General features: G+C 40.2%; 1 protein-coding gene across 5 annotated transcripts in view; it reads left to right on the top strand.

The window, feature by feature from the left end:
* The first annotated feature begins 839 nt into the window (after positions 1-839).
* Positions 840-17,997, top strand: part of GOLGA4 (golgin A4) — a 112,631-nt gene continuing 95,473 nt past the window's right edge. For all 5 annotated transcript variants that reach the window (XM_043441858.1, XM_043441857.1, XM_043441856.1 and 2 more), the window contains exons 1-2: positions 840-1,050; positions 17,366-17,455. In XM_043441858.1, coding sequence (XP_043297793.1) covers positions 982-1,050; positions 17,366-17,455 — 159 coding nt within the window. In that variant the 5' untranslated portion in view covers positions 840-981. The remainder of the gene's footprint in view (positions 1,051-17,365; positions 17,456-17,997) is intronic.

Below are 17,997 nucleotides of genomic sequence, written 5' to 3'. Positions count from 1 at the left end.
CTGACTCATTTGAAAAGACCCTGATGCTGGGAAAGATTGAGGGCAGGAGGAGAAGGCGACAACAGAGGATGAGATGGTTGGATGGCATCACCGACACAATGGACATGGGTTTGAGTGGACTCCGGGAGTTGGTGTTGGACAGGAGGCCTGGCGTGCTGCGGTTCATGGGGTCGCAAAGAGTGGGACACGACTGAGCGACTGAACTAAACTGAAACATCTGAACCCTGGGCGCTTCCGATCAGGCACTTCTTGACCCCTGGAAGAGTCCCGCAAAGGAAAAAGGGCCACTCTGGGAAGCAGTAGGAATACGATACTGAAGACAGAAAATGCAAACCACAAATACTGAGCAAAAGTACGCTGTCAATCACAGTCTCCAGCAGGTCCCCCGGACCCCCTCTTCTCACACCCACACGACAGGTGCTTTGCGGCGGGACAGTCAGCCTTGCGGTCCTCGAGGGAAGCAGCACCCTGCCCACCTGACTTCGCAGTACCGCAGCCCGGGTGTGTATCAGTGTAGGGCCCACCCGGCGCCTGGGCTCCGAGGGCAGGTCCACGCGCGACGAGCGTGGGCAGCGCGGAGCCCCGCACCTTCCGGGAGCGACCCCGCAGCGCGCATGCGCGGGCCGGACTTCCAGCTTGTCCCCTCCAGCGCCCGGTAGCGCTTCCTCGCCGAACTCCACGTAGGCCGCGCAGGCGCCTTGTCCCCACTGCTCACCTGCTGCCGTTGTCGCCGCCGCCGCCGCCGCTGCCGCCGGGGCTGGATGGGGGGCCGAGGCCAACCGGTGGCACCCAGAAGAGAGAGACGCGGCGGCGGCGACGCCGACACCCGCAGGACGAGTGTCTCGACCGGCCCGCGAGCCCCAGGAGGAGGCGGCGAGGCCCGGCCCCCGCGGTCTGCGGTGTAGAGAAGCCGCCGCGGCCGGGTGTCTCTGAGCACTCGCCCCACAGGTCTCATCCACCTCAGGATCCCCGCGTTGCGCGATGTTCAAGAAACTGAAGCAGAAGATCAGCGAGGAGCAGCAGCTCCAGCAGGCGCTGGCCTCTTCTCAGGTATTATGGCCGCCGCGCTACCCTGGTTCCCGAGAACCCTTGACATCGGCTCGCGGGCAGAGGGGTGCGGAGGTTCAGCCCCGACCCTTGACTTCCAACCAGAGGCTTCCCCCAGATCTCTCCTTGGGAATGAGCTCAGGGCGGTCCAGGTTCTCCGTGAGTCCTGACCCGGGTCCCCCATCCCAGAACTCCGTTCTGGAGAGTAGGTTGGGGGTGGTTGGGTTCGTGACACCTGACCTCTTAATTTACCCCTGATGCCCAACCTGGTCTGAGAATAAGTGAGCAGAGCTCTGATCTTGCATGGTTTTTGACCCATACAGAAGGTTTCCCCCAGGCATCCGACACCCCCAACTCAGGAGTGAGGGCGGAATGGGAAAACCAGGACCCCTTGCAATATCTGACCTTTGGACTGAAGTCCCCTCCTCTCATCCCGGACCCGAGACTGAGTACGGAGGGGCCCCTGGCCCGTGACGGAGTCTTAATTCCAAACCCGGGTCCAGGCCTGAGGGCCAGGGGTCGAGCCATTCCTGGCCGGCCTGCTTGCAGAAGCGTTGGACCCGAGAGAGGTGGCGGCGTGGCTGGCGTCCAGTGCCCGAGGCTGTCACGAGTTCGCCACTTCGCATAACTGGGTTGATCCGGGACGGGCGGAGGGGCGGCCACTGTGGGGCCCGGCAGGGCTTGCGCGCGTCCGCCTCTCGGCTCTGCTACTTCAGGAGTCTTGTTAATGTTTGTTTTTCACGAATGAGGTTGCTTCAGGAAATGACAATTTCCAGGAAAAGGGAGGCGCGTTAATAGTGTTAATTTAAAGAAGCAGAAACAGTCTCCTAAGCAGCTGTGAATGTGTGTTTTGGTGCCGGCAGCACGTGGTTCTTTCAGCAATGAGGAGGGCTTCTGCTAAATTGCTTCCCAGCTTGTCTGAGTCTCAACAGATTTAATTTGATAGTGTCTACACGGAAACCTGGCTTTTGACTACTTGGCAGGCATTTCTAAAACATTTTAAACATAACATTTATCTTACACAACTCTTAAAAGTCTAATGACCAATAACTACTAAATCAAGCATCTATCGCATTGAATTTATTCTGAAACTGTAAATTGAAGAAGTTTACTTAAAGCTTCTGTAGAGTGAAACAGTGGTTGAGGTATATTAGAATATGGCACTGAAAGCTTGTTCATTCTCCCAAGGGAATGGTAAACAGTGATTAAGATTTGGATACTAAATATATTACTTTCAACACTAAATATATTACATTTACTGTGAGCTTTTAAAATTTTACAAAACACTTAATTTAAGAAAGAAAAAATAAAAAAGTGAGGTAGAGGTGAGGAATGTGGGGAACAGGCATGGCAGTGAATGTAAGGGACTCTGTACTTATCACTGATCCAGGATGCCACCTCTAAAAATTCCAAGAGAATTCAGGATGTATTAAGGAGTTAGCCAGATGGAATTTCACTTCAGTGTTGTTTTTAATAGGTAAAATGTGGCCAGAAATATTCAGCAGTAGAGAATTGGTTAGATAAGTTATGTCATATAGTTGGTTATTATGCAGCCTTAAAAAAACACCAACATTTATTAGGTTCTTACTGGGCTAGGTATTTTGCTTGGGTTATTTTGTTTCATTGTCACATAAATCTACAAGGTAGAATCTTTCATACCTGGAATGGGGTTCAGAGAGTTAAGTAACTTGCCTAAAGCTAGAGTTAGAGCCTACAGGTAAGTAGACTCTGACTTGCATTAAAAGGCAGATTGAAAAACAACATGTAAAACATGATCCCAGTTTTGTGGGGCAAGTATGACACAGTGAAAATAGTTTAAGAAGGATATGCTCCAAGCTGCTGGCTTTTTATTTGTAAATGTTATCTTTTTTTCGTGAAGAAGAATTACTATCGATCTTTAACAAAGGGAGGTTGTCTTTTGTTGTTATTGAGTTGCCAAGTCCTGTCCCATTTGTTTGCGTCCCCGTGGACTGAGCTCACCAGGCTTCTCTGTCCATGGGATTTTTCAGGCAAGAATACTGGAGTGGGCTGTCTTTTCCTTCTACAGGGGATCTTCCCAACCCAGGGATTGAATCTGTGTCTGCTGTTTTGGCAGGCGGATTCTATACCTTCTGAACCACTTGGGAATCCTGAGGTTGTCTTTAGAATCATGGTAAAAGAGCTAGTTACAGGTAATGTATTAGGGCTCCCAGTTCCTATGGCTTGATGCTTCTGGGAAGACAGTGTTTGTGGAACAAGAAATAGCACTTTGTGTACAGAAAATTTAAAACAATCCTTTTTGGTGACTATATATATATATGCATATATATATATATAGTAACTATATATATGTGTATATATAGTGGATATATGTATATATTTATCCAGAATGCAAAAGTAAATTGTTAGTGATCAATTGCTGATAGAAACTTGATTCTGTTCCTTGTCTTGATCCTTAGCTATTCAGAACCCTTCAAGTTGAGAAATTCTGGATTATTATTTTTAGAGTTAAGAATTTCTTTCAAGTATGAATTAAGCAAAACAAATATCTTTGGATGGGATAATCATTTTGTAACAGATAAAACATGTCCTTGTTTTACCATGCAGAGGATCTTGAATTTGTATAATATTACGTCTTGTTTTTTGAATATAAATTATTTTGTGTTGAGGGTGCAATACCCTCAGGAATTTAATGGGATGTGAAAGACAGTTTGCTTTTACTTGCTCAGGAGGATTTGTTTGTTCTTGGTTTAGTTTTCCTGATTACTTTGTAGCCTCCCTTGTTATCTGCCCAAGTCTTCTCTCAGGCTTTAAATTGCTTTGGGCTTTAAATCAAGACAGGACCCTGAATTTCTAAAATTTTGTGTAGAATAAGGGCAAGTACCTAAGGGATTCTTTAATGCATTTTAGTGCATTAATACAAATTGAGACATTTGTTTGCGATTTTGGAGGCCCTTGTGTACATATTTCCTGGTTCTTAGCTTGATTTCCAGAGGTGAGATTGCTTGACAGGTATGTTTCAAATAGAGTGAGTCATCAGGTGTTGATAATTCTGGGATAAATGATCAAAATACATGCAAAAGTTTTCAGTAATAGTAATAATGGTAGTGTTCGTGATATTAATACTTTGGGGTTTCTTCAGTTTTTGAAAGCATTCAATAAAAGCAAGACACTGTTTTCTAGTCCCCAGTCACTTCTCTTTGGAGCTGAGATTATTTGAGCCCTTCTTTGGCAAATATTATTTTAACTAAACATTTGGTCAACTCTGACTTTAAAAATAAAATTAAACAATTTCAAAGCAAGTTTCACTTAATTTTTTAACAACAAATATCAATACTTAGATTTTTAAAATCCTTAGAATAAATTTGATAAAAATTATTCAAGAGTAATATAGGATACTTTCTAATTTCTTAGGATGTATATAGTGCTGTGAATAAAAAATATTTTTTAACATTTGCAGCCCTTTTCAGATATTACTAAAACTTAAAAATTATAAAAAGCACTGGCACAAATGGACTATTACATGATTCCACTTGTGTGAGGTACCTAGATTAGTCAAGATCATAGAGGCAAAAAATAGAACAGTGGTTGTCTGTGGCTGAAGAGAGGAGGGGGAAATGAGGAATTATCGTTTAATGAGGATAGAGTTTCAATTTGGGAGGATGAAGAAGTTCTGGAGATGGATAGTGGTGATGGTTGCCCAACAGTATGAGTATAATTAATATCACTGAACTGTCCACCTACAAATGTTTAAAATGGTAACTTTAATGTTGCATATACTTTACCACAATAATAAAACAAAACAATGTGGGCTCACCCCAAATTTGCAGGATTATAATTTTTTTAGAGTGGGGTCTCAAAATAATAGTTTGTGTAATAGGAATAAAAAGAAATTTCGCAAACAGGGAAGAGAGTCCCTTTCTGAAGGAACATAGTTTTTTTATAAACATCACTTGGCAAAATAATTTTCCTCAATCTAAAAAGCATAGCTCCCAGAGAGAAACATTTAGATCAGAAGAATCAGAGTGTCTTGAGTGTTTATAAATCTGTGTTTTGATTAAGGAATGATTAGTAGCTATTTCTATTGCTTTATATAGGATATACATTAAGTTCTTGCATTTTAAGTAATAGACAATTCTTGTTTATGTGATTTAAAAAATCTGTGTGAAACTTGAACAGGTAAGGGCCATACAAAGTTCTTTCATCTGCCTGTTAGTTTGGTAGGAAAAACTGAAGGAAAAACTTCTGAGAGAAGCTTTGTCTCTTGAGCTTATTGTGATATTCAGAGACCTTAAGACGTGTTTGCAAATTATATATAACTTTACATCCCACCGAAGCTGTGAGCAAATTCAGAGGCATCCTCCTGGGCCCAGGTGAGAAAGCAAGGCTGGAAACTTTGAGGTAGAACTTCAGTTAATGTGTTGATAAAGGTCCTTAAAAATACAGGATTTTAACTAACCATTTAGTTTCTTTACCTCCTAAATCACAAAATATTAGGAAGATGTTTTCATTTACGTGAACATTTACTTGACTAGCTATAAAATTCTAGGTTGAAAAATTTCCCTCAGGCTGTTGGCTTTATTTCTCCCTTATCTTCTAGCATCCTGTGTGCAAATGAAAAATCTAATTCAAACTTGTTCTTTGCTGTATTGGTGGTTAACTTGATCCTTGAATCTTTTCTTTTTCCTTGATGCTAAAAAATTTCTAGTTTTCTTCTTTGTTTTTTTTTTAGTCTCCCCCTTTTCTTTCTTTTTTAAATCTTATTAATCTTTTTTAAAAATAAATTCTCTGTATATCCTTTTCCCCTCTTTTGATATATTCCTCTTTTCCCTTTATTCTATTGCTTTGAAAGATTTCAGATTTTTATTTCAACTGCTTCTATTGAATTTATTCTAGTCATCACATTTAATTTCCACAAATTAACACTAGTCAACCTTGGGTAGTTACTTTTACCTAAGTGTTTTCTTGGTGCATTGCATGTATTATCTAAATTAATACATGAAATAATAAAAGTGTGGATTTGTATTATCCTTATTTTACAGATAAGAAATTGAGGCCAAGGGAGATTAAATAACTTGTCTGTGTAGACAGCTAGTACCATACAACTCAGTGATAAAGCTGAGATATGAACCCAGGCAGTCTTGCTCTAAAGCCCATTCTCTTAACCCCACAGTACTTGCAGTTTGTTTTTTTTTTTAGCAGCAGCTTTTGGTTTAATGGAAGCTAGAGCTTCTCAAAACTCTCCCAGGATGTTATGTATTATATATACATACATATTTAAAGTCTGTTCCTTGATTTATCAGATTGTTCTAGGTTGTTATATGTATTCATACTGGTCACATTGTTTTTCTTTTTTTGAGAAAAATGTCTTGTTGTTATTAGTTGTTCATTTATATTTATGAAGACCAGGTGGGTGATTTATTATCCAAACATTCTTAATGAATGGGGACACTGGTAATTATCTTGAAACTTAAACTGACGTGGACTGGGCAGGACTGGGATTGCTGTGGTGAAACTGGGGTGTGTTACCCTGCTTTATGGTGCCAGCCTCTGCAATTGGAGCACTGACGCCTCCAAGGTGTTGCTCCTTGTATTTGGCTGTTTCTTTTGTCTGGAGAAGTGTTTGGGTTGAAGGAGGCTGACCCCATGTACCTGTTTGTTTCACAGACCTGAGACACATTCCTGAGAGTAGTAATCTCCCGTTCTAGTGTATAAAACTGATTTTTTCCCCCTGTTGCAAGAAGTACCTTTTGCTCTCCCAGAGCCGCCGTTTGTGTATGTTTGGAGTTATGGCCCAATTGCCCTGACTTCCCCACCAATTTGAATCCTTTTGCCTTTATTCTTCAAAAATTTGTTTTCTTTTTACTTATGATTTTCCCTCTCTTGTTCTAGAGTTTTAGTTTATCTGCTTTTCTGCTTTTTTTTTAAACCTTCATTTCAATGGGTTTTTGGGAGGAGGAGAAGTAAACAGAGTTCAGTCTGCATTCTTGTACTGGAAACCTAATTACCACTCTTGGCATAAACATGCATTTATCTTAAATATTTGTCTTTCAAATTATGAATTCTTAACAAATGCATGTTTCTTAGATTAGTAAAGATGTCTGATTTTTCCATTTTATTTATTTTATAGAATTATTTGACTAAGTTAGCGTGGACGATGTTAACAGTAGCCAGCGTCTAAAATATTGGGAATAACATCAGTTCACTTATGATTTGTTATCAACTGTTGGATGAAATTTAGGATGAGAAATAGATCATCTTTTAATCTGTGTATTATGCTTTTAAATTATATAGGGTACCTTTTACTGGATATACTAGATACTTATGATTTTTAAATAAAAATTTAAAATGAAATTTTACTTTTATTTTTATCAAAGTGATACATTCTGTAGTTTTAAAAGATAAAGCACTGCTGAAAGACTGTTACGCTAAAACAAAACAAAACAAAACAAAACAAAGCGCACTGTCTACTCCAGCCTCCAGCTCTGTCCTCCGTGTTCTTTCTGGAGACTTTAGGATCTTCTCTTGTTTTCTGAAATTTTATGGTGCACATGCCTTTGTGTAGATTTATTTTTGCATTGTGCTTCACTAAGTATGGTGACTCCTGTGCTTTAGTTCTTGGAAACTTTTAGATAGTATTTCTTTGATAATTCCCTCTCCTTTGTTTTTTCTCTTCTATTCTGGAAGACCAGTTAGTTTTTGTACCTTCAGGATAGATTCTCTTATTTATTATTTTTTACCCTTCATGGTCTATTTTAATTTATTTATTTGTTTTTTGTTCTATTTGCACTGGAAGTGTGGGGTCTTAACACTGGACCACAGGGAAGTTCCTTTTTTGTCCTATTTTTGAGAGTTTGCTTCAATTTTATCTAACTCTTCAATGAGTTTTTTGTTTTCTTTATTTTTTGAAGTTAAATCTACAATGTTAATTTTCAGTTGAATTTTTAATTTTTCCTATTCTGTTTTTAAATTTTCCAAAGGCTATTTCTTACTGTCTTTTGCTTTTTCATAGCATTGCTCTTGCTAATACTGATTTATCGTTAACATTAAAAAAAATTTATTTATTTTGGCTGCACCCCAGGTCTTACTTGTGGCATGTGGGATTTTTAATTGCAGCATGTGGGATCCAGCTCTCTGACCAGGGATCAGACTTGGGTCCCTTTAATTAGGAGTGTGGAGTCCCAGCCACTGGGCCACCAGAGAAGTCCTCTGATATATCTTTTATAGCTCTGATTTTTTCCCTTTTGTTTTGAAGTTTTCTTTTATTTATTTATTTATTTTTTGTGGATTTTGTTGTCGTTGGCTCTTACATTGGAAATTTTCTTTACTGATTGCTCTGGGGTATCCATATTTAAAGGCGAGACACTAAAAATCTGATGCTATCTGGAAGTGTCATGTGATCAACGCTGGGACTCCCTGCTGGGTGATAGGCTGCAAATTGGTTTTATTATTGGGAGAAATATCTACCTCTTGATAACCTGAGATCTTTAAGATGTCATTTGATTTCTCCAGTGAAGCCTTTTGGTTTTTGGGCAAGGGCTGCCAGGTTATAAGCCTGGCTGCTTCAGAAGCAGTGTGCTGGAGGTTCCACTGTTCACTGTGCAGAATATCACCTGTAATCCCTCTAGGTTTAGTCACACACTTTGCCCTTCACTCCTGTCTTACTGTGCTTGGCTTCATCCAGTTTGAGCCTCAATGGCTCCAGAAAAATAAACCTTTGGTTTTTCAGAGGCTATGTAAGGTGGGACAAGGGACATGGGGATCTTTCAACCAATTTTTTGATTTTGGTCCTGCCTCTTAACTTCTTCGTTATAACTTGTATTGTAACTTTGAAGTCTTAAATCTTTTTAGGGCTCTGGAGATGAAAATAGGCTTGTTTCTTATCAGTGTCCCCTCCCTGGGATTGTAGTGTCCTCAGCTGTACAATCACTTTAGTATTCTTTTGTTCACACCGATTTTTCTGAAAATTGGTTGAAATTTAACTCTTTGGGTGGTGGTTTAGTTGCTAAGTCATGTCCAACTCTTGCAACCCCATGGACTGTAGCCCTCCAGGCTCTTCTCTTCTGTCCATGGGATTTCCCATGGCAAGCATGCTGGAGTGGGTTGCCATTTCCTTCTCCAGGGAATCTTCCTCACCCAGGGATTGAATCCAGGTCTCCTGCATCGCAGGTCGATTCTTTACTAACTGAGCCACCAGGGATACCCCAACTCTTTTCAAGGAAGAGAAAAATAAGAAACTTTGGTCCACCTATCATGTTTTTAACTAGAAGTCTCCTTAAATTACTTTTGAATGAGTGGACTTCTCTATATTAAAGGACTATTTTTGAGAGGTGAACATTTATAACATAAGCAGCAATATTTCATTTCCGGCACTACTGTTTAGACGACAGGATGTAGAAGGTACTTTACTAAAGACATGATGGAAAGTTCTAATAATTTTGGTAACTAGTAGATAAAGGTTTATGTGACATATTAACTCCAGGTTACTTTGGCCATTCCTTTATAGCTGGGGTGTCAGATAGATTGGCAGAGACTTTCACGAGTACGTGGTGAGGAGGAGTCTGTGGCTGTGTCCTTGCTATGATTTGGTTACTCGTGGGTGTGGCAGGGAGAAATGAAGCCAGATGCTAGGCTTGTGTAAGAATGCCATTCATCTACTTGGGGTATCATGTGAGTAGTAAGTAGTGTCAAAAGGCTTCTGGGCAGCCAAAATTTTAATGTCACTGACTTCATATTCCATAGTTAATGTAAGTTATTCATAAGGACAGTTTTAAAAAAATTCCTCATTTTGAATTTTCTTATGTTTATTTTGCCTGTAATTCTATTAGATGTAGTTATCTAGTTTCTAAACTAATAGCAGGCTAAAACAGATGGAGAAGATATACTACAAGTAGGTATTCATAGAAATGACAACTGACCTAAAAAATGTTAAATTAAGTTTAGTTTCCTTTAATCTTTGAAAACTAGAATCAGTTGATTTCAGAAAGGTATAGATTCAAAATGGTTAAACCTTATTGTTACTGCCAAACCGCTTCAGGTATCAGTAAGATTTAACCATCTTGAATTTATAACTTTAGATATCTGTATCTATCTGACAGTTCAGCTGTCTTGAATACAGTAGCTCTTTATAGGAAAACTCTCAGATAATAGAGCCCCAATGGAATAAACTTTGATTAACATAGTTTTGACTAACATAGAATTTCTCAGTAATACGAATATCTAAAGTTTGTGTTGTTATCTTTAGAGTGTGCTGTTCAGCCTAAGATTAATGCTTTTCAATGTCTAATTTTTTGGTACAGTAAAAATATACTAGATACATTTGATGTAATCGAGATTTAAGAGTTAGTGGCTATGTTTATCAACATTTTTCTTACTCAGACAGTATGGTATGGAGAAAGCAGTTCCGGGTGGGTTGTGGAATCAGAGGATTGGGATCAGCTTTTTTTTTTAAATGAAGGAATATTTTGGGTCAAAATGTGGCATCTTATGTTGTAAAGATTAAGATTCTATAAAACTTTTGTTTTAGAAGTGTCTGTGCAAAAAGAATGTTATTGTTGTTTAACTGCTGGTCCCAGTGAAAAAATTTTGAGAAACAATGATCCAAAGAGTACTGGGGAAGCAAATGAGGGACTCAGAAGACCTGCGTGCTAGCCCAGATCTTGTAGTGTGCACCCTGATCCAGCCACACAAGCATTCTCAGCTTTTCACTTTCTTGTCAGGAAATTAGGGATGACTGTCCTCCTACTGTTCAGATGGCTTGTGAGAATCTAAAGAGAAGGTATTTGAAAGCGTTTGTTACTATAAGGTGCTTCATTTCACAGAACCTGCTAAGGTGCTGTGCTGGGGTCACTTTTGCCTTGAAGGGAAGATGTGGTCTCTGTACCATGAAGATGAGAGGTGGAGACAGCGTGAGGGGATCAGAGTGACATCTGAGCAGAGTCTTGAGTGGGTCTTGAAAAAGCAGAGTCTTGAAAAGTCATGGTGTTCAGGGCTTACTGTTCCTAAAGGTGACTGCATTAGTTTCCTGCTGTTGAGTAACACATTACCACAACCTTGCTGCCTAATAACCCAGTTACTGTTTCATAGTATGTACATCAGAAGTCTGGCGTGGCATGATTGACTTCTCTGCTCGGGGTCTCACAAGACTAAGATCAAGTTGTCCAAATTGTGTTCTCATCTGGTGATGAGGATCCTCATCCATGCTCATATGGTTGTGGGACAGAGGTCCTTATTTCTTACTGTCTTTTGCTCCTAGCACTGCCCACAGTTCCCCACCGTTTGACCCTCACAGGCCTTTGCTTTCCTTCAGGATTGCAGGAGTACATGCCTCTGCTTTCTGCCCCACTGCTGCACACTGGACTCATTTAAAGGGCTTGTGTAATTAGGTTGGTCCCATTCAGATAGTCTCCTTTCTCTGAGTTGACTTATGGTCAGCTGAGTAGTAATCTTAAATACACCTGCAAAATCCTTTTCGCTCTGAAAGGGAAGATCATCAGGGCAATGATATCTCGTATTTGCAAGGCGAGGGTGATTTTGGGTCATCTTCGAATTCTGAGTACCACGGTGACTAAAATTTTTTTTTTCTTATAGTGAAGTCGAGGACTATGGTCAATAAATAATCAGTTGGCAATAAAAATATTGTGAGCCTGGATATAACCATCAGGCTTCTTGACAAACAGCTTAGAAATCTGTCTTCAGATTTCTCATGGCTGTAAGAATTATTTAGATGAAATTTAGTTTGAAGGAATGTAAATCGCTATATATTTTATTTTATTTCATTTTATTTTTCCTATATATTTTAAAGTGAGGATAGCTGTTAAAGATGCAAGACTTTGGGATAAATACTCAAGTACAGCTAGTTTTTTTTTTTTTTGTATATTTTCATACTTTGCAGTCACATCCATTCCCTCATGTGATTCTTACTTTTGCAACTCCAGAGGAAGACCTACAACCATCAGGCCAAGCTTGGCCATGTGGTACTACTTTTCTGAGGGCAGGAAAATCCCATGGACGGAGGAGCCTGGTAGGCTGCAGTCCATGGGATCACGAAGAGTTGGACACGACTGAGTGACTTCCCTTTCACTTTTCACTTTCATGCATTGGAGAAGGAAATGGCAGCCCACTCCAGTGTTCTTGCCTGGAGAATCCCAGGGACAGAGGAGCCTGGTGGGCTGCTGTCTCTGGGGTCACATAGAGTCGGACATGACTGAAGCGACTTAGCAGCAGCAGCAGCAGTGTATCTTAGAATCTATACTTTAACTTCATAAACCCCAACATTTGATTTTGCTGACTTTTCCAGAGTTGATGAGGCTCCAGTTAAAGATTAGGCTCATATGAGAAAACATAAGTGAAAGTGAAAGTGAAGTCACTCAGTCGTGTCCGACTCTTTGTGACCCCATGGACTGTAGCCTATCAGGCTCCTGCATCCATGGGATTTTCCAGGCAAGAGTACTGGAGTCTGTTGCCATTTCCTTCTCCAGTGGACCTTCCCAACCCAGGGAACGAACCCAGGTCTTCTGCATTGTAGGCAGACGCTTTTACCGTCTGAGCCACTATGAGCCACTATGTTTTCTCATAGTGCCAATTAAAAAGTTTCACAGTAGAGGTGCACTTTTCAAGTGATTTGGAAGCCCTTGTCTGGAGTAGCCCTTTCTTGGCATCTGGGTGTTTGGAAAGCTGAATTATTAACCTCCTAATTTTTTTGAGATGTTGGAATCATGGCAGAGAGGGTTGGCTAAGAGTTACCTCTGTGGCCTAGTAAAACTAATTACTTTCCTAACTTTTGCCCTCTCAGTAGCCCTTTTATTAAAGGAGATACTACATATAACCATATAAAAGGAGATATAAATGGAGCTTCTCCCAGTCATATTGGTAGTGTTTGAAACATCTAGAGTCTTTGAACTATGAGTTGAAATTCATGGCTTTGGGTGGGAAGGGTTATTACATTTCCCTCAACCTCAGTGAGAATTATTTCTGAAGTGTTCTGAATATTTGTGATTTAGTTTCACTCCTAGATAAACACTGTCCAGTGATTGCTTTCCTTTCCCATTTTCTAAACACAATTTTGGCTTCTAGTCATACATTTTTTGGGGTCTTCCCAGGTGATGCTGGTGGTAAAGAATCTACCTGCCAGTGCCGGAAACATAAGAAAATTTGGGTTGGATCCCTGGTTCAGGAAGATCCCCTGGAGAAGGAAATGGCAACCCGCTCCAGTATTCTTGCCTGGAGAATTCCATGGACAGAGGAGCCTGGCAGGGCTACAGTCCATGGGCCACGAGAGTCAGACACGACTGAGTGACTAAGCACACAAAAGCACACGTATGTTTTCTCAGCTCAGTTCAGTCGCTCAGTTGTGTCCAACTTTTTGCAACCCCATGGACTGCAGCACACCAGGCCTCCCTGTCCATCACCAACTCCCAGAGTTTACTCAAACTCATGTCCATTGAGTCGGTGATGCCATCCAGCTGTTTCATCCTCTGTTGTCCCCTTCTCCTCCCACCTTCACTCTTTCCCAGCATCAGGGTCTTTTCAAATGAGTCAGTTCTTTGTGTAAGGTGGCCAGAGTATTGGAGTTTCAGCTTCAGCATCAGTCCTTCCAATGAATATTCAGGACTGGTTTCCTTTAGGGTTGACTGGTTGGATTTCCTTGCAGTCCAAGGGACTCTCAAGAGTCTTCTCCAACACCACAGTTCAAAAGCATCAATTCTTTGGCGCTCAGCTTTCTTTATAGTCCAACTCTCACATCCATACATGACTACTGGAAAACCATAGGTTTGATTAGATGGACCTTTGTTGGCAAAGTAATGTCTCTGCTTTTCAATATGCTGTCTAGGTTGATCATAACTTTCTTTCCAAGGAACAAGCGTTTTTTAAATTTCATGGCTGCAATCACCACCTGCAGTGATTTTGGAGCTCAAGGAAATATAGTCTGTCACTATTCCCACTGTTTTCCCATCTATTAGCTATGAAGTGATGGGACCAGATGCCATGATACTAGTTTTCTGAATGTTGAGCTTTAAGCCAACTTTTTCACTCTCCTCTTTCATTTTCATCAAGAGGCTCTTTAGTTCTTCTTCGCTTTCTGCCATAAGGGTAGTGTCATCTGCATATCCGAGGTTATTGATATTTCTCCTGGCAGTCTTGATTCCAGCTTGTGCTTCATCCAGTCCAGCATTTCTCATCATGTACTCTGCATATAAGTTAAATAAGCAGGGTGACAATATACAGCCTTGATTCACTCCTTTACCAATTTGGGACCAGTCTGTTGTTGCATGTCCAGTTCTAACTGTTGCTTCTTGACCTACATACAGATTTCTCAAGAGGCAGGTCAGGTGGTCTGGTATTCCCATCTCTTTCAGAATTTTCCAGAGTTTGTTGTGGCCCATACAATAAGGTTTTGGCTTAGTCAATAAAGCAGAAGTAGATATTTTTCTGGAACTCTCTTGCTTTTTTGATGATCCGATGGATGTTGGCCATTTGATCTCTGTTACTCTCCCTTTTCTAAGTCCTCTCACAATTTCTAAATCCCTTGAACATCTGGAAGTTCATGGTTCATGTACTGTTGAAGCCTGGCTTGGAGAATTTTGAGCATTACTTTGCTAGCATGTGAGATGAATGCAATTGTGTGGTAGTTTGAGCATTCTTTGGCATTGCCTTTCTTTGGGATTGGAGAAGGAAATGACAGTCCACTCCAGTAGTCTTGCCTGTAAAATCCCATGGACAGAGGACCCTGGTAGGCTACAGTCCATGGGATCACAAAGAGTTGGACATGACTGAGCGACTTCCCTTTCCCTTTCTTTGGGATTGGAATGAAAACTGACCTTTTCCAGTCCTGTGGCCACTGCTGAGTTTTCTAAATTTGCTGGCATATTGAGTGTAGCACTTTCACAGCATCATCTTTTAGGATTTGAAATAGTTCAACTGTAATTCCATCACTTCCACTAGCTTTGTTTCTAGTGATGCTTCCTAAGGCCCACTTGACTTCACACTCCAGGATATCTGACTCTAGGTGAGTGATCACACCATCGTGATTATCTGGGTCATGAAGATCTTTTTTGTATAGTTCTTCTGTGTATTCTTGCCTCCTCTTCTTAATATCTTCTGCTTCTGTTAGGTCCATACCATTTTTGTCCTTTATTTTGCCCATCTTTGCATGAAAAGTTCCATTGGTATCTCCAATTTTCTTGAAGAGATCTCTAGACTTTCCTATTCTATTGTTTTCTCTGTTTCTTTGCATTGATCACTGAGGAGGGCTTTCTTATCTCTTCTTGCTATTCTTTGGAACTCTGCATTCAAATGGGTATATCTTTCCTTTTCTCTTTTGCCTTCTAAAATATTGATAAGGCTTCAACTTTATTTCACATTCAACTATTTTTTTTTTTTTTTTTTTGGTGCAATACAGTTTTATTAAAGTATAAAGGAGATAGAGAAAGCTTCTGACATAGACATCAGAAGGGGGTAGAAAGAGTACCCCACATTCAACTATTTTGCTGTTTAAGATTTTGAGGCCTTACTGTTCCTGTTTTTTTGTCTTGGTTGAGAAGGGATATCTTATCCCTTAAGGTGACTTCTGCACATAGCTCATTCCTTCTATCATGTGTTGATTTTTCTGGTTCATCTTTTAGAAGGTATGTGTGTGCTGGAATTTTAAGTTATAAGCAACAGAACTCAGTCCAGCTAGTTAAGCAGAGAAGAGTTCTATTAATGAATAAATAGTTGGTGACTTAGAGAATTTTCAGGAGGGCCTGAAAGTCTGGGCTGATGGCTCTGCCCAGCCAAGCTGGGGGACCACACTAATAATGTTGCAGCTGCCTCAGTTTGGCACATTGCATCTCACATGCACAGCCCTTATGTATGCGTGCAGGAAGCTCTGTGTCTCCACGCTCACCAGCTGATGAGCTTGATTAATTTTGCATGTCTGTTTTCTCATACCGCCCATATATGACTCAGAGTCTCATGTGGGTATGTTCACTGGGGGAGCTCAGGTCACCTGCCCTAGATGAAAAGAAGACTAGGTTGGTGAGTTTTTGGAGTTTGGACTTAAGTCCTTATAAGAGCTTTTTAGAAAAAAGGTTTATTTAACTTATGTCACATTTTGTTGATGTTTTCCCCTCCTCCCAATTAAACTATTCCTTTTGATTTCTGCTTCTGACATAAAAACCTGTTTTATTCAGCTCTTAGTTCCCCAACCAGGGGACTGTGGGATTTGCATTTCCCTGCAGTGGAAATGAGGAATTTTAACCTCTGGACTGCCAGGAAAGTCCCAGAAATCATTTAAATCTTTAATATAGCTTAAGTATAAAGTAAAAGTCTGACTGATTTTGTTTCCCCATATGGATGGCCATTTGTCCCAGCACCATTTACTGAACATTTGTGTTGATTAGAAATGTTAGACTTAATTGTACACTGAATATGTACATATGTATGTATGTGTATACACTGTTTCTTGTGACCTCTCTGTTCCAGCATAGACACAGCAGCACACACTAACTTGACAGATGGACGTTTCATTTGTTCATTCATTTATTTTAACAAGTATTTACTAAGGCTTTTTATTTATGTAGTGCTGTACAGACTACAGAAGGGTAAGACATCAAGACGTTATTTTTTTGTGTAGATGAGTTAAGACCTATCTTGTTATGGATGAGGGGGCATCTTGAAGTATTGGTTTTATATTTTTAGGACTGTTTTTAGCTTACCTTAGAGTGGGGCTCAGGCTCTAGTTTCAGTTTGAAGCTTCTTGTTTAAATTTATCCTACGGGTTTTTGTACTAAGGACTGCAGGAGTCATGCATGCAGTCCTTCACAGAAGTAATGGACTAGCATCTCAGTACTGGGCTGTGGTGTGCACAGTACTCTCAAAGTAAGAGCCTTGACTAGAGACATATTTACCTCCACAGTTCATTACGTTGAATATTAGAGCTGGAAGGCACTTTCACAATTGAATTGACAAACTTATTTTTAGTGAACTTGGAAGAATTTTGATTTATAGCAAAGATAGTATAGAAAGTTTTCATATACTTCTCACCTGGTTTCAGTCTCCCCTAATAAAATAATTTTAGCATCACAACCTTATTTTGAGGTTTATTTTATCACTCAGAAAGTTAATTTAGTGAAGGTCCTAGTTCAAGTTGGTGGCAGAATCAGACCAAGGACCCAGTGGGTAGCCTGGGTCTGCTAGCTGATGATGTTTCACTTACCTTTTTCTGTTTTTCATGTATTTGCTCTTTTCCTTCCTCTTACTGGGTTCTCTGGGCAAGGGCTGTGAGGAAGGACTATAGAGTAGGTAGTGTGCTCACATGTGTAGTCTTTCTAATTTGTGCAATAATCTTTTAATCTAGGCTTCCTCCAGTTCTTCAACACCAACGAGAACCAGGAGCAGGACGTCTTCATTTACAGAGTCATTTGATGAGGGTACACCCAACAGAGAGGTGAGTTTAGAATTTCTTCCTTAACAAACTTGCAAGAAGCTTATTATGCTTCTTTTGATTAAAAAAAATGGGAAATTTTTTTGACAGGTCAATTATTTAATTCCTACATCTTTTTTTAGTAACCTTTTTTTTTTGCTAATAGTAATTTTGCTTTTATAAAGTGTGTTTTCTTTAAATACCTTAATTTGAGAGGATAATATACTTTGCCTTTTTTTTTATACTTTGCCTTTAATATTTGATATTTTCAGAATGATGTGATAACAATTTGTTCAGCATTATGTGGGGAGAAGCCCTGTATTTTCAGGTTCGTGATTGGAAACACTGAAGTAACTACTGATTCCAAGTGACGTGCAGCTGGCACCATAGCTCAGATTCGATTTTTTCCAACATTTTTTCTTTCTGTGAAGGATTTTAAGAGTTCCAGAAGTTCAGAAAATAGGGTAAAACAAAGTGCACAAATGGGTGAATTTTTATGAAGTGAGTCCCCGTGTAGCTACCATCCACGTCAAGAAGAGGAAAACTGCGAGCACTGTGGTGCTTCC

The sequence above is a fragment of the Cervus canadensis genome, chromosome 22 (genome assembly GCF_019320065.1).
Source record: "Cervus canadensis isolate Bull #8, Minnesota chromosome 22, ASM1932006v1, whole genome shotgun sequence".
Classification (NCBI taxonomy): Eukaryota; Metazoa; Chordata; class Mammalia; order Artiodactyla; family Cervidae; genus Cervus; species Cervus canadensis.
Note: the sequence above shows the minus strand (reverse complement) of the source record. Positions and strands in the feature narration are given on the sequence as shown.